The 15,296-nt window shown below is 41.1% G+C and overlaps 1 protein-coding gene across 2 annotated transcripts; it reads right to left on the reverse strand.

The window, feature by feature from the left end:
* Window positions 1–1,752: 1,752 nt before the first annotated feature.
* VNN1 (vanin 1) lies at window positions 1,753–14,844 on the reverse strand. Of its 2 annotated transcripts, none has more exons than XM_083607788.1 (8): window positions 14,657–14,844; window positions 12,896–13,126; window positions 12,696–12,826; window positions 6,576–6,768; window positions 5,791–6,082; window positions 4,400–4,770; window positions 2,956–3,126; window positions 1,753–2,069 (listed from the first exon to the last, which is right to left on the reverse strand). In XM_083607788.1, the coding sequence occupies exons 2-8, from the start codon at window positions 13,109–13,111 to the stop codon at window positions 1,944–1,946; spliced, it is 1,500 nt and encodes a 499-aa protein (XP_083463914.1). In that variant the 5' UTR covers window positions 13,112–13,126; window positions 14,657–14,844; the 3' UTR covers window positions 1,753–1,943. The 2 variants fall into 2 exon arrangements, with proteins under 2 accessions (XP_083463914.1, XP_083463913.1); XM_083607787.1 differs by lacking the exon at window positions 14,657–14,844 and adding an exon at window positions 13,738–13,826.
* Window positions 14,845–15,296: the final 452 nt, after the last annotated feature.

Genomic DNA, 15,296 nt, shown 5'->3' on the forward strand with positions numbered 1-15,296 from the left:
CATTCCTCCTCAGTCCAGCCCCTGACACCACCATTGCAAGTGAACCCATCAGTAGCAGTGAACTTTCCGATTTGGTCTGGAAAAGGGTATAGCCCATTTAAACCGTGTAAGAGCTCATGGAATTCAATCTTTCTCTCTCAGGTTCTCATTGCTCATTTTAAGTCCTTCTGCAGTAGTTACTCTGACTCATCAACCACCCTTGTCGAGAAAGTTAATTAACTCTTTTACAAGCACAGGGCAGACTAGCCTTTAAATATTACCAGCTTGAAAATGTTACCTGTTTTGCAATGCTGTGCAAGCAATTAAAAAGCATTTCATCGTTGTTGTGTTTTGATGCCCAAACCTTTCCAGGCCAAACGACACTTAACATGATGAGCTGCACTTTGCAGTGCTAATATGGTTTGACATTCATTTCAGCATCGAAGGATTAAGAACCATTTTGAGAGAGCTGCAGTCCCTGAAGCAGAAGCAAGTGCTTCTTGTTTACCCCAGCAACACCAAAAGGTTGTTAAGGGAAGATATTGACAAGAAGAAAGCAATTTGTTCCAGCCGGGGAAGAGCTATAGTAACTTATCCTTGCATTCATAATTCATTGTGACACCATATGGAACTCCTTTTGGAGCAGTGATAGGGGATATATAGATAGCATTTGATGTTGACACTTTCATTTGATACACAAACCATTCAGAGAGCAAATATTCTTAAAAGAAGTCAGGCTTTCTCCTTCCTGTGTACGTGTTGAGTCCTTTTTGCAGCATCAGGGTGACCAGATAAAATGATTCAATAATATTTCAATACTTCCTTTTTTGGAATATTTTTTGCATCCATTTTATAGACGGAAGTGGGTGGTGTGAAGGCAGCCTCATCATCATGTCACTGCTGACTTGAAAGGCACATAGGGCATCGGATTGTGAGCCACAGTATCTGTGCACAAGCGGTTCAGACTTTCCCCAAATCTTTACACACATCTCAGATCTGCTCCAGAGAGCCAGAGGAACCTCTGGAGCAAATCTGAGAGGAGGGGAGGGGAGAGGAGAGGAAGATTGGATGCCACCCGCTGTTTTCTAGCAAGATACATTTGAGGCAAACACCTGTAGGGTAAGTGTGGGGTTCGGGTGGGACACTTGCAATGCCCCTCTGTGTGCAAGCTATATCATTCCTTTCCATGTTAAGAGTGTAAAATTCTCATTGCAACTGGGGAACTCTGATAAAACAGGAATCCTGATCACAGGAGGATTCTTAGCATGTTCTGCTGCCTATCTTCACATTTCTCTTCTGACTTTCAATTCAAAATCTATCCTCCATTTTGAGGAAAACAAGAGTGCCAGTTATATAGCAAATCCTGTGTATACACTGTATGTTTAAAGCACATGACTTTTCTCACAGAATTCTGGGAACTGTAGTTTGCCCACCACAAAGCTATATTTCCCAGCACCCTTAACACGCTTAAAGTATAAAATACCCAAAACTCTTGGAGGGAAATCATGAGCTTTAAATACATGGTGTATAAGGCCATGTTTGCCGTAGTCCATGCCCTGTTGCAGCTGTGATGTGCAGCATCACCTTAACGTCATCAAAATAAGATTGTCACAGGAGCCATTTTTTCTCCCAGAATATTCATGGTGCACATAATGTGCAGAGGCCTAGTTCTCTGATAGAAGTGAACAACCAAGGACCCCAGGTAATTTCAGGAATAAGAAAATGGAAACTCAGAAAGTGTTCCTGTTTGAAGAAGAATAAAAGATGAGTAGCTAAAATTAATTCTTTGACCTTTATTAATGCAATCTTCGAGGAACTTGTGTTCTTTGGGATTTGACGGTCAACAACTAAGCAAAATAATCTATGTGACCATCACAGCAAGCTGTAGCAGCCCAGTCATGTCAGAGTCAACAAAAAGCAATTTGCGTTCTTTCACAGTTGTGAACTGTCCGGCTCAGAACATCTCAAACAACCCCACTGAGTATGTAGGGATGTGGAGGATCCTTCTCATACCACCTGCCCCAAAGTGTCACCGTTAAGACTGGCTTCGATGTACCATTATGAGTAACCAGCTGTCCATCACTCAAAACCTAGTTGAGAACAAAAAGAGGAGGGAACAGTTACAAAGTAATAGTTGCACACAATATCAATATTATAGGTTTTATGCAACATAGCACTAAAGTGAACATTCTGTTAGAACAATAATTTCCCTCGCACAATGGAACATTCTCCCCCCATCCCTCCTTCTGCACACGTGTCCCTCTTAAATCTGTTCTGAAGGTTTTTCCCAACCCTCCAGATCAGATTTGGGCAGCACTTTTTTTCTTAAAAAAAATGTTTAGGGGTACTCTCATTTTGACAAAAAATAAATAAATCACCATTTCATAGTTCAAATCAGGGAAAATAAATACAGTAAATGGACAAAAGTACAAAGATTCACAAAATGTTCAGGGGTATGCATACCCCTGCATCCCCCCAGAAAGAAGCACTGGATTTGGAGATGGTGCAGGGTGTGTGCTGGAGGGGAAGAGAAGGAAATTCTGTTTGTGCTGGTGCTTCCCTTTGCACTAGTGGAACTGTATAGGCAAATATATGTAGAAATCCATTCAGAAAAGTGAATTATCATAGAAGGGATGGAGAGATCTGTTTCTCCTCTACCAAGCCAATTGGTAGAAGACAATTTTGAGTAGGCCAGTAAAAAAATAATAATCCATGCTAGTAACTTTCCTGGCCTAATAACCAAGGCCGTATTCTACAGTCTGTGCGGCCCCCATAGATTTCCCTGTACAGCTGAAGGCACGACAGAGGTAGCATGATTTCTTTCAGAAGCCCACGCTTGTCCTGAAAAGGCTACTGAGCCACCTGAACTTTGTTTATGATAACATCCTTAAAGGATTTTTTTTCCATTCTGATACCATACAGCCACAGTTTTTTTCCATCTCAGCCAGAAAACATTTGCTAGAAGCACCGCCCTACCTGAAATTCTCCAGGTGCCAACTGGACTCCACTGAGCAGGACTTCTGGGAAGACATAGTTAGTGCTAAATGTGCCACTGAGAGAAAAGAAATCAAAGCGGGTGTGAGCAGTTGTCACAGGCTGGCCACAGGTCTGTAGGTCTGTGCTTGCACACTTCAGCAATGTACATATCTAAAAGGAAGAAGAGCAATGTATTGGGAGAGCACTCAGAATAAATATAAATTTTACTGCTGCTGTACCATTACAACAATGGCGCTGATTTAAAATACAACTAAGTTGGTTACGGTATAAGAACAATAAGAACTGTTGCAGTACTAATACAGTATTATATGTGCTATATACCCTTTATATACCCAGGTGATCACTGCACTTTGCAGGTGAGGCCTCCTGCAGATACCATCTTATCAGGAAGTCCATTCTGCACCATGTAGGACTCAGGCCTTTAGTATTCTTGCACTTAATAATTTGGAATCCTCTCCCCTTCAACATTAGACAGGCTCCATCTCTGTTGTCTTTTTGGCACCAATGGAAGACCTTCTTTCTCCAACAAGCATTTTAAGTAGAGATCTTTCCCAGTCCATATCTGTGTTGGAATTGTTTTTAAATATGCTTTATTATCAATTGTGGTTTGCTGCCCTGGACTCCTTTGGGAGGGAGGGCAGGCTATAAATTGAAAATAAATAAATAAATAAATAAATAAATAAATAAATAAATAAATAAGCAAGCCACCCAACTGCTCACTCAGTTGATTCAAGAAGTTTCCTTGATGGTGTTAGCTGCAACAAGAACACCCTACAAATGTCAAATGTAAGAAGTCAAAAAGCCAACATTGATTTCTTACATTTGACAGCCCTCACCTAGTTTCCAGTGTACTTCCACACACAACTACAGGCACATTGGTCTCCAAAATTATGAAACAGGTGCATATCTCATTACTCCAGAACTAAATAACTAAACATACCATATACAATCACAGTCTTAATTATCAGTGACAGCGTTTCATGGGGCTAGAAGGCCATATTTAGACTGCAGCCCTGTGCACACTAACTTTGGAGTAAGCCTCACTGAACTCATTAGAACTTTGCTCCAAGTTCACCTAGCTACAACCAAGTTACTAAGACTTTGGAATTAGGTTTTCTTCTTTCCTTTATTTTGGGCACGAGCCAGCCAAGAAGGAAGCACATATTATTGTTGTGTTGTTGTTGTCCTCCGTCTTGGGAAGCAATGGAATTCCAGTAATTTAAACTGGAAAATTAAATTCAACTCTCCAGCTGAAATTTGTAGGACATTATATTAAAAGTGCTTAACTTGAGCCAGATCACGACCTATGTTTCTATGGCAATATACGACAATATATCTAGAACTTCCTCCTCTCTCCCCTCTCTCCGATGATGAATAAAAATGAGATCCCATCTTCCCTCATAAGAAGAAGATAAAAAGAGACCTGTAAGTAGTAATTTCCTTCGACCTTGTGAAGGCCGTCAAATGCACCTAGCACATAAACTTCATTTTCTTGCTTTTCTGTCATTTTGTAGCTCAAATGGCAGCAGAATGCTCCCTGGCAGACGGTAAGATTGCCAGCTTCTTTGGCGAGTTCAGAGAAAGTGTATTCATCAAAGAAAATCAATCCTGTGAAATCACCATCTTTGGGGACCGGTTTGATAGTTGTGGCATACGAGCTCCAGTTCACAGGGGCAGGATGGGTAGGAGAAAGAGAAGGATGGGAATCGAGCTCTGCAACCAGAAGATGCCCCTTGTCTGATTCTGCATCATAATGATATGCTCGGGATCCATCCGGTGCATAGATGCCGCTGCCTAAGAACGACACAAAACAGAAAGACAGAAGCAGCTGCTTCATATTGCCCGTCCTGTCATAACCGCAGACAGCACCCATTTAAGTTGACCAACACATACTCTCACACACCCAAAACCCACATGCTGTACTCCTTTCAATGTGGGTGTGATGATTATCACTTTGTCAGGCAGGGGGAACGCTGAGACAAATATCCTCCTTCCCAGACTTAGGATGAAACAGATTCCTTGGTCCAGACTCAGCCCAGTGAAGAAACAAAAATTAAAGCCTCCAGTTGGCATCCTGGTCAAGCAGAAGTTCTGCTACAGCTTGGGCCCAGAGGCTCCTTATAGCGACTAAAGGCCAAATCAGAGGCAAAAATTGTCTGCCTTTGTTTAAAAGAGAGCCAACTACAGCCCAGTCTTTGCCATCAGAAGTCCTATGAACTTTTCGAAACCTATTTTTGGAAAGAGCATACTAAGCGCACCTCCAGTTGTTCTTTTTATTGTGTATTCATAATGATTTGTGTTCATGGTGGTATCATGATAATGTATCATGATAATGGATTATTATTATTATTATTATTATTATTATTATTAATAATAATAATAATAATAATTTATTATTTATACCCCGCCTATCTGGCTGGGTTTCCCCAGCCACTCTGGGTGGCTTCCAACAAAATATTTAAAATACATTAAAAGTACTGTTGGCATCTACTTCATTTCCAATCAGTGCTGTAATCCTGCAACTTTTTATGCCGCAAAAGTTCCAGTTTATTTTTTTGTCCCCCTTTTGTTATGCTACAGTGCAAGCGATGCAGTAACATTGGGGAAGCACCATCGAATAAAGCAGAATGATTTCTGGACAGCTCAGCAAAACTCCACCATGAATGCTTTATTAGTGCATCAGTGTGACCTTGCAGAATGCACCCTCAGAAAACAAAAACAAAGACATCCATCTGGAGGGGTCCTAAGATGGGAGAGGCCAGCCAACTAGTGTATAACTAGTTATACATAATCTTATTGAAAACTGTATATTACCTGTCATCTTCAAGCTAGGCCTATGGGTATTAGATGCCAGAACATTGACACGCATGCCCATAGCCCATGCTGAATGGAATTCAACGGCAGTCAGATGTGGGAGAACGTTCATCCAAGCTGTTGGGAAGAGGATGGTGTCCACCTGCAGCCTGCTCACCAGGGTCACCGCAGGGTCATGGAACAGAATATCAAAGCAGGTGAAAAGACCAAATTTCCCAAAGGCAGTACTGAAGGTCACCAATTCAGGCTCTGGGGGGGAATCAAACTGGTGTTCCGACATAAAGAGATTGAACTGTGGAAAGATAACACCTTTTTAAAAAAACCACCCACACACCATTAAGGTACTTGGGTATATTAAAAAGAAACTATTGTACTTAAAAGTGACCTACAAAGTGTACTGCAAGTTATTTAATTTTCATTTAAATTAATGAAAAGCTAAATAAGGAAGAATGGATACCAAAACTTATGGAATAGGCAGAAATGGTGAAATTTACCAGAAGAATAAGAAATCAAGATAACAAACTTTTAAAAAAAAAGGTTTGTTGAAAATTGACAGATAAATTGTAAGAACATTGGCAGGATTGTTGTAATAACCTGCAGTTTTATTAGAGTATATATTTAAAGTAGATGGATAAATGAGCAAAGTAATAGACAGCAAAACGTGGCATGCATCCTACATACTCTTGCCTTTTCTTTCCAGTTCATAAAACAATTCCACCCTATACAATATTATAACTGGGGGATGGGTGGGGGCCAATGATACCTAGTTTGTAAAAATGAATTACCTTGTGGTAACGTGCCACGAGTTTTCCATTCGAGTCCATGACAATATTGGTGTTGTACTGATAGTGACCATCATTAGGGCATTTGGCGTCTGTGTGATTACATGGTTTCTTATCTCCCATGTTGGCAACCAGATAGATAGAGTTGTGCCTTGCCAGGCAACTCAACCTTTCTTGCACTGGGGCAGGTCCAAATCTAAGCACAGAAAAGCAGAGAAATGAAGGACTCAGAGGAAGAGAGATCCATTGGTAGACAACCTAGTTGAATCTCCTGAACGGAGAGACAACACGCTAACATTCATAGCAAAGTAGCCCCATGTTCCTCCAGATTGTAGGAAATAAAGGGCCCCTTCAGATTTCCATTTTATTATACATTCAGGATGATTTGTGCTAAGGATGACATCAGGGCAGTTATATGCCATCCTGATTTTAATATTGTTTAAGCCTTCAAAAGTTTCAGGGCTGTTTCGATGTCCGATAGCTTCTCGCTGAAATCCCACACCCTTTTATACAAATGTTCCAGGTTTTGTGTTTTTCTTTTGGTCCCACTTTTGTTGCATCATCGTGCAAGGGTGCCCCCCCCAACAGCGCTAATGCAGTGACATTGAGGAAGCACTGCAGAACAGCCAATAAAGCGAAACAATGTGAGGGTCATCCCTTAACCCACCACTAATGAAGTATTACTGCATCAGTGACATGTTGCAAAATACCCATCTGGAGGGGCCCTAAATAGATAGAAGGTAGAAAACATATTCTGGGCCACACTAGACCTTACATAGAGATAAATGTTGCCCAAATTTTTCAAACTGAAATGCAGCCACTGGAGGACGTCAGTTAGAGGAATGGGGATGTTTGACCTCCAGCCATTTATCCATTCAAAGTTACCTTATCTGAGCTGTTATTTTTCTATCTGTGGGTAAAATATATGTATACAGGCAACAACTTAAACAGGGATTGCGTTCTGAGGCACCACAAACATTGGCGGGCCGTGCGTAAAACCAGCTTACCCCTTTCTGCCGTACCCCACCCTGCCCCCTTCCCATGTCAAAAACACCATGTGCATCAGTCGATGCATGTGCTTTGAACGCGTGCAAATGGGGAGTTGTCTGTCCCAGTAGCTTTCTCCCTGTGGTTAGAAAAATAGCTTGGGGGAGGTGGGGAATTAAGTGGACCCTCCCAACACTGCTCCTGTATCCAAGCTGGCAACTTCTTGTTGCTGTTCTTCCTTAAAGGCATCACAGCATCCTTACCTTTTATGTAGCATTTAATATGACCCTCAAAAGGTTCAAGCAAATGGGACAAAACAACATGTTGCACATCAACATACATAACTGCAGCACAACAGCTTTTTCCCTTTTCTTAAAAAGTTGATTCAACAGTGGGTGGCTGAGGACTGGGGTGGAGTGGGGTGGTGGAGCTTAACCTCCTTCTCCACTCCAAATTCCTTCCACCATCACCCTGCCAGCACTTTGCATTATAAGCAAAATCTGTCTGTTAAGTTTCCCATTCTGTTCTGCATTTATGTAGCATAACTATTCAGGGTTATGTGATATAAAAATAAATAAATAGCTCATCTCAAGCATCACACGTCACTGTGGAATGTTTTCAGAAGCTAGTTTATTTTATTTTATCTTTTAAACCCAACATTCTGACATTATGAAGCCAAATACTGTACAATTACATTCCACAACCAACTAACATTTCTAAAGTGTTTATTAATAAAAAAATTACACAGAAAGCAGGGAAGTGGTACTCTTCCCAGTTGGTTTCCTTCACAGCCTCCAAGTGCAATCTTTCTCGCTATCTTTTATGCCAGTTAGTGCATTCCTGCCTAAGTGAACATAGCTTCCTCTAAAAGCCTTCCCACACAAAATATTTATTTTTCAACTCATTTCCTGCTCAGCTGCTTATGATATTCATCACAAAATGTTTTTTTAAATGAAAGCGCCCTCTCTTTTGTTCTGTTGCTTCTGGCCCTCAGAAGTGTGCAGTTGGAAGCTGTGATTGAAGCTGTAGGTTTTCCACAGCCAAGAAGTAAATGTTGGCATATTATTTGTAAAGCATGTATGTTTGGGTATATGGGGTGTTAGGGGAGAGGTAATAACTCTGCTGGGGAACACCTCATACTCCTTCTGTCTGGCAAGGGCTCTCCATTGCTTCAGACAAGAGTCCTTCCTAGCCATAGCTGCAGATGCTGGGGATTGCACCTGCAATCTTCTGCATGCAAAGTGAAAAACCACCAATGCTCTGCCACTGAGCTCTTCCTTAATAGCTTCTGTTATTTACTGAGTTGAATAGGATCCAAACCGCAGCAGTCTGATTGGTCCTAGAACAATAGGATCCAAAAGGCAGCAGTCTGATTGGCCCTAGAACAATAGGATTCAGAATGCAGCAGTCTGATTGGTCCTAGAACAATGCAGCAGTATGATTGGTTGGCAGGAACCACCCAATCATGCTCCAGATAGAAGTGAATCCACAACTTGATTGGCTTACAGTAGAATTCCGGAATTAGCCAATCATGTGCAGCCCACTGTGTAAATAATGTATATAAAGCAGATACTTTGAGAGGACTTTCATTCATTCATTCCTCCTCACCACTATGAGCTGAATAAAGAGCATGAAATCACTTTGCGACTCGGAGTATATTTCAGCTTCCTTCTGACCTATCAAAATGGCAGCCCATACTTGCTCTTGCTTTTCCATTTCCTCATCCTCCTTTCCTAAGTGCTCTAGGAAGTATGGTCTGGTCATTCTAACCACAAACACCATCAAAACAAGGGAACAAATCACTGTGGTGTCATGGTTAGAGTATTGAATATAGATAGAAGGGACCCAAATTCAAATAATAATTTATTATTTCTACCCCGCCTGTCTGGCTGGGTTTCCCCAGCCACTCTGGGAGGCTCCCAACAGAATATTTAAAACATGATAAAACATCAAACATTAAAAACTTCCCTAAACAGGGCTGCCTTCAGATGTTTTCTAAAAGTCAGATAGTTGTTTATTTCCTTGACATCTCATGGGAAGGCATTCCACAGGGCGGGCGCCACTACCAAGAAGGCCCTCTGCCTGGTTCCCTGTAGTTTCACTTCTCGCAGGGAGGGAACCACCAGAAGGCCTTCGGCGCTGGACCTCAGTGTCCAGATAGAATGATGGGGGTGGAGATGCTCCTTCAGGTATACTGGGCCGAGGCTGTTTAGGGCTTTAAAGGTCAGCACCAACACTTTGAATTGTGCTTGGAAACGTACTAGGACTATGCAGAACTGGCAAAACTGACATATAAGTTATGGGACAAGGATAACTGTGACTTTAAAGATGAATGGAAACCCTTTACAAAGTATTTGAAGATGCAACAAAGTGAACTGGACTCCTTGGCAGGTTTTTTTTTTTTTTTAATTAAATATTTATTGGTATTTTCGAGAAACACACAACAGACAAAAACAAAAAATAAACAAAATAAAAACAACACAAAAAAGCATATTCAAAACTAAACAGAAAAATAGAAAAAACACATAAAGTTTCTGATACTTATTTTCCTCAACCTTATTTCTCAGACCTCCTCACACCTCCCCTTCTTGTATTCCAATTTAAATTGTCAATTCAGCAAGTCCTTAACTTATTTCTTCACCTTAACTTAAACATTTATTCTAGCATACTATTATTTTACTTTACTTCTTTTTTCCATTTCCTCAATTTATTTTTAACAGCCTTATTTTCACTTAATTTAAAAAAGGAAAAAACCAATTTCACCTTATTAAGATTACACATCAATACTTATACCTCATTAATTTATTCTTAAACCTTTTTCCTAAAGTCGACCAAAATTTCCCTTCCACGGTTTACCCAATTTCCTTACCACTAACAAAATATAAAACAAACAAAGCAATGCAAAATTATCCTTATGTACCCTTTGGATTCCCAACCTCCACCCACCCTTCTCCCGGTTCCAGTCCCCAACCAATATCCATCAGTCTTTATATTATTTATTTAGCCTGGAGATCTCAGGTCCGAGGCCCTTATGTCTCTCTCAGTTCCTTTCTGCCGGTCTCTTTGATAGACCTTGATGTTAAGCCCCAGGTCTCGGAGGGGCTCCGGCCCAACAGAATCGGTGTTGCTTCTAGCCAGTCCTCCATACTTAAAAGCAAAAGCAAAGCCTATGGGGTAATCCAACTCTTGTTTCAAATTTCTTTCAAATCCAAATGTCCCCACACCTCCGGCTTCCACCTTCAACAAATTTATAATCCTCAGGTCTTCAGATCTCCTCCAAAGAGGATCTCTCCATTTTCCAAACTCCCAATCAAACCAGGCTTTCCGCATCCAATTTTTATTGTCCTTTTTTATCATCATGTCAGGCCTCATATTGTAGCTCTCCTTTGACTCCTGCAAACCTCCATCTCCTCCTTCGTTTTCTTCAAAAACACCATATTGCTCCATCGTGTCTACGCTTTCAGTTTCATTTATTTGTTCAGTTGAATAGGCTTCCTGTTTCAAATCCTTATCAGACTCCAAACTGTTGTTTACTGTCCAGTGTAATAGCGATACCTCTGTAGACAAAGCATCGTATTCATCTTGTAAGTTTCCCAAGAGAACAAGTGCTCTGTCCAATTCTGCTTGGAATTTACACACTCCAGCCATTTTTGTAATGTAGTATCCTTGTTACCCCTCTAGGGGGATTTAATTCCTTGATCTTCCTTTCAGCTCAAAAACCAAAAGTCCAGTTATTTTGTATCAACCTTATTTTCAACAAGTTATACCGAATAAACCAGCAAAAACAGCAGAAACAATGTTCTCTTTTTCCAGCTGACAACTAGCTGACTAGCAGCTCACTTGACAGCTGTCAAAATCTTCCATGCAACAGGCTTTCTCATCGGACATTCCCGGGTCTAGGGGGGGGGTGTAGTTTCAGCTCCCAAGATTCTTTTTATCCTCCAGAATATCTTCTTATGATGTCAAGACCGTGAGGTCAGGATCTTTTGTTAGAAAAAACAAGAAACAGATTCTCTCGACCTTAGCTGCCCAGTCCTTTGCTTTAAGTTGTTTACAAAGAGGGGGGGTGGACTTCCTTTTTAGCCCCTTCCCGCTCGTTCCAAATCCAAGATAAGAAATTTTTTAAAGTTCCAATCTCCGTATTACTCACGGGTTGATGTTTTAGAATCCAATCGATCTTAGAAGAAGTTGGCGCTCTCTGTCAATGGCTTGCGGCTTCACTCCGTAGGCGAGGGAGTACTCTCAGCACCACGCCTTCCCCTGCCTCCGTTCCGAAGCCTTTAAAAAGGCTCCGTCGCGGATTGGGGGGGCGCAAATGGTGCCCGCCGAGTCTCTGTGTTCACAGGCATCCGCGCCTGTGATTTTAAGGGTCTCCGCTTCGCCGCAGCGGCCAGACCCAGACGCTACGGAGCCGATTCCCTCCGGAGCTCGGAGGGAATCCGCCATTAAACAATGGCACCAACCCGGAAGTCCTCCTTGGCAGGTTTTGAATAAACATTCACAAACTTTTTATTGATAATGATCAGCTAAATAGTTTGAGGATCTATACAACTTTGTAACATGCAGAAAACAGCAGTCTCAGAAAAACCAAAGACTGGAACTGAGGGAAGGAGGAAAGGGGGAGGAAAAAAGAGGGAGGGAAAATGGGGGGGGGGGAAACAAGGGTGATATATTTTTGGATAATACGTTTTGTTTTAATTTTGAATATTTTTTAAAAATAAATAAATAAAATAAAGGTCAGCACCAACACTTCGAATTGTGCTTGGAAATGTACCGGGAGCCAGTGTAAGTCTTTCAGGACTTACTTGTTTAGTGACATAGCTTACGGGCTAAGCTTGGAACAGTCACCATTTCCCAGTCTAATCTACTATACAGGGTTTTTGGAGTCCTGATTTTGATCCTCTGCCTGCCCATCAGCCATCTAGATTGTGCAGTCCATAAATGTGACTTCCCAGCAGTTACCAGGTGCTTTGGAGAAACCTCTCTTTCTCCAAAACACCTTTATTTGAAGCTGTGCATACATTATAACACTGACCACAAGGATGGAAGAAGCCACCATACTGAAGTGCCTTTATAGGGTGTTTTTTCATTTTGTTTTTTAAGGCTGCGTATGAAACCAACAAAATCCGAACACACCTTTTTGGGTCCGTACATGGAATCCAGTCGACCTGCGGATCAGGAATGTTTTCAAGGTAGGGATAAAGTGTTTCTCTTGTGAATCTGAAACCATATATGGCATCTTCAGGAGTCACAATGATGTGTGCACCCTGTCAAAAGAAACGATGCTGATGATCTCTCCACCACAGGATAAATCAAGTCACTTTATCGAATAGTACCTGCTTTGCGGCCAATTTGATGGCCTCTTCCAAAACGTCCATGTTCTTGTTCATCAGTTTTAATGCCTCTTCAGAAGAAACAGGCTTTGGGGTGGGCTTTGCCAGTACGACTGAGTGCTCGTATACTGCTGCAATGTATTTGTCCAAGGCCGAGGCCCCTGGATCCAGCAGGAGGAGATAAACAAAAACATGCCATGGGGATGGGAAAGAAATCATTGCTGGGCTCGTCTGCTGCAAAGAGGAAAAAAGTTCCAATAAGGCTAAGAAAAGAGAGGAAAAGGGATGGCAAAGTCCACACTGTATCAGCTGACTTGTATCACATGACTATCATGTGGATTATTTCATCCCTTTCTGGACTCTGGCCAGTTATTTCTTTCTGGACTCTGGACAGTTATTTTGAAACTAAGAGTGTTTCACAAGATCAGCATTAAAGAAATAACAGTTGTACTTTTAATCCTTTTTATGCACCATAAATCGCCCCTTTGTTTTAGTCCAAAATGGAAATATGGAAGGAGGTACTTCCTGAAAACTGCTTAGATGAATCAAGCAGTTTATAAATTTTGTTCTTTTTTTAAGGAAGGAAAATCTGTACACATGGGCTTTCTTCTGCTCTGAGTAAACATGCATAGTGTTGTGCTTTTAGCCTTATTTCTCTTTAAGAACAGCAACAAATATATTCGACACTTTCCTCTAAACATGCTTCTGTAATAACTAGAGACTCTGAAAAACAGGTTTTCTTAAAAATGGTAACCTCCTGTTATAATCTTAAATACTCTTTCCTACATTCCTTATTTTATGGTTCTATGAAAAATAATCTAACACATTAAAAATATTAACTTTACCTGAATGTGCTATATGAAGAAACAGCTTAAACAGTTTCCAGTGTTTAAGTAGTCCATATGAAAGCTGTCAGAGCAAATGTATGTAACCTGACACAGCAGCAACCAAGGTGCTGCTTATATAAGGAAGCTGGGATTAACCCTCTAGCTGCTATCTAGCATTCTAACGAAGTGATCCTTGAAATATTCCATAGCAAAAATTACCCTGTTTTCACCTCCTTTTACAGTCTTTCCTGTGTTTTTCCTCTCCTGTAGATTGCTACAAGAAAGGTCTAATTAAAACAACCTCACAAGTCCCATAGGAAAATATACCTTTACCTTGCTTATTCCTGCCAACCTAGCAGTTCGAAAGCATGTCAAACTGCAAGCAGAAAAATAGGTACCGCTCTGGCAGGAAGGTAAATGGCGTTTCCGTGTGCTGCTCTGGTTCACCAGAAGTGGCTTAGTCATGCTGGCCACATGACCCAGAAGCTGTTCGCCGGCTCCCTCAGCCTATAGAGCGAGATGAGCGCCGCAACCCTGGACCTAATGGTCAGGACTGGACCTAATGGTCAGGGGCCCCTTTACCTTTACCTTACTTATAGGGTTAATACCTATGGATTTCAGGAGTCCCCCCCCCCTTTCCATTTATCCAGCACCATCTGGATTCTTTCTTTTTATTGAAGTGGGGAAATTTTGTTTAAATTCCTCTCTTCATATCACCATGAAGGTGATTTCCTAGTAGCCACAATGGCCTTTTTCAAAGGGCACTACCACTGAGGAAAATACAATACTTTGTAGAAGCAATGTTACAAATTGTCATCAACAGTACCACAGGCAAGGCCCATCAAGAACATGAAGATATCACAGGCTGTCAGAGGTTAAAAGTATTGATTATTCAAGTGCTGATCAAAGCTCACAATCAATCAGCAGCTCTCCAAACCTGCAGGTGAGAGAATATACAGACATCAGATGGATTGTTGTTGTTGTTTAGTCATTTAGTTATGTCCAACTCTTCGTGACTCAATGGACCAGAACACGCCAGGCACTATATGCCTGTTGTTTTTGTCCCTGGAGTTTTCTTGGCAGGGATACTGGAGTGGCTTGCCGGTTCCTGCTCCATTCAGATGGATTAGAAATACGCAATCAACCCTGAGATGGTTAAATGCTGATTGTACACTTTATCTACTAGAAAGATAAGCAAATATAGTACACACCCTATCTCTTAAGAATGAAGGCTTTAAATGTTACTCAGCAGTTACTGCAGCAAATGACAACAAAATTCAGAGTTGGATTATTTTTCACACATCAAATGTGTATTTATTTATTTTGAAACTGCCATTTAATAGTTTATTTGTGCACCAACAACATAAAAGTTGTTCTCTATTCAAGCTTTCCGGCTAGTTAATGATATGCCTCTCTTACACCCCCATTGTTTCTGTCACAATCGTAAAAGAATTTCAGAAATGTCATTGTACCATATAATTAGTACATGAGAAATGCACATTGGCAGCCGTAGAAAGTGTTTCTTCAATAGCTGATATTCAACAACAGAGAGGCTTACATGGCAATTATCTTGAACA

This window comes from Podarcis filfolensis, assembly GCF_964270895.1.
Source record: "Podarcis filfolensis genome assembly, chromosome: 3".
Taxonomy (NCBI): domain Eukaryota; kingdom Metazoa; phylum Chordata; class Lepidosauria; order Squamata; family Lacertidae; genus Podarcis; species Podarcis filfolensis.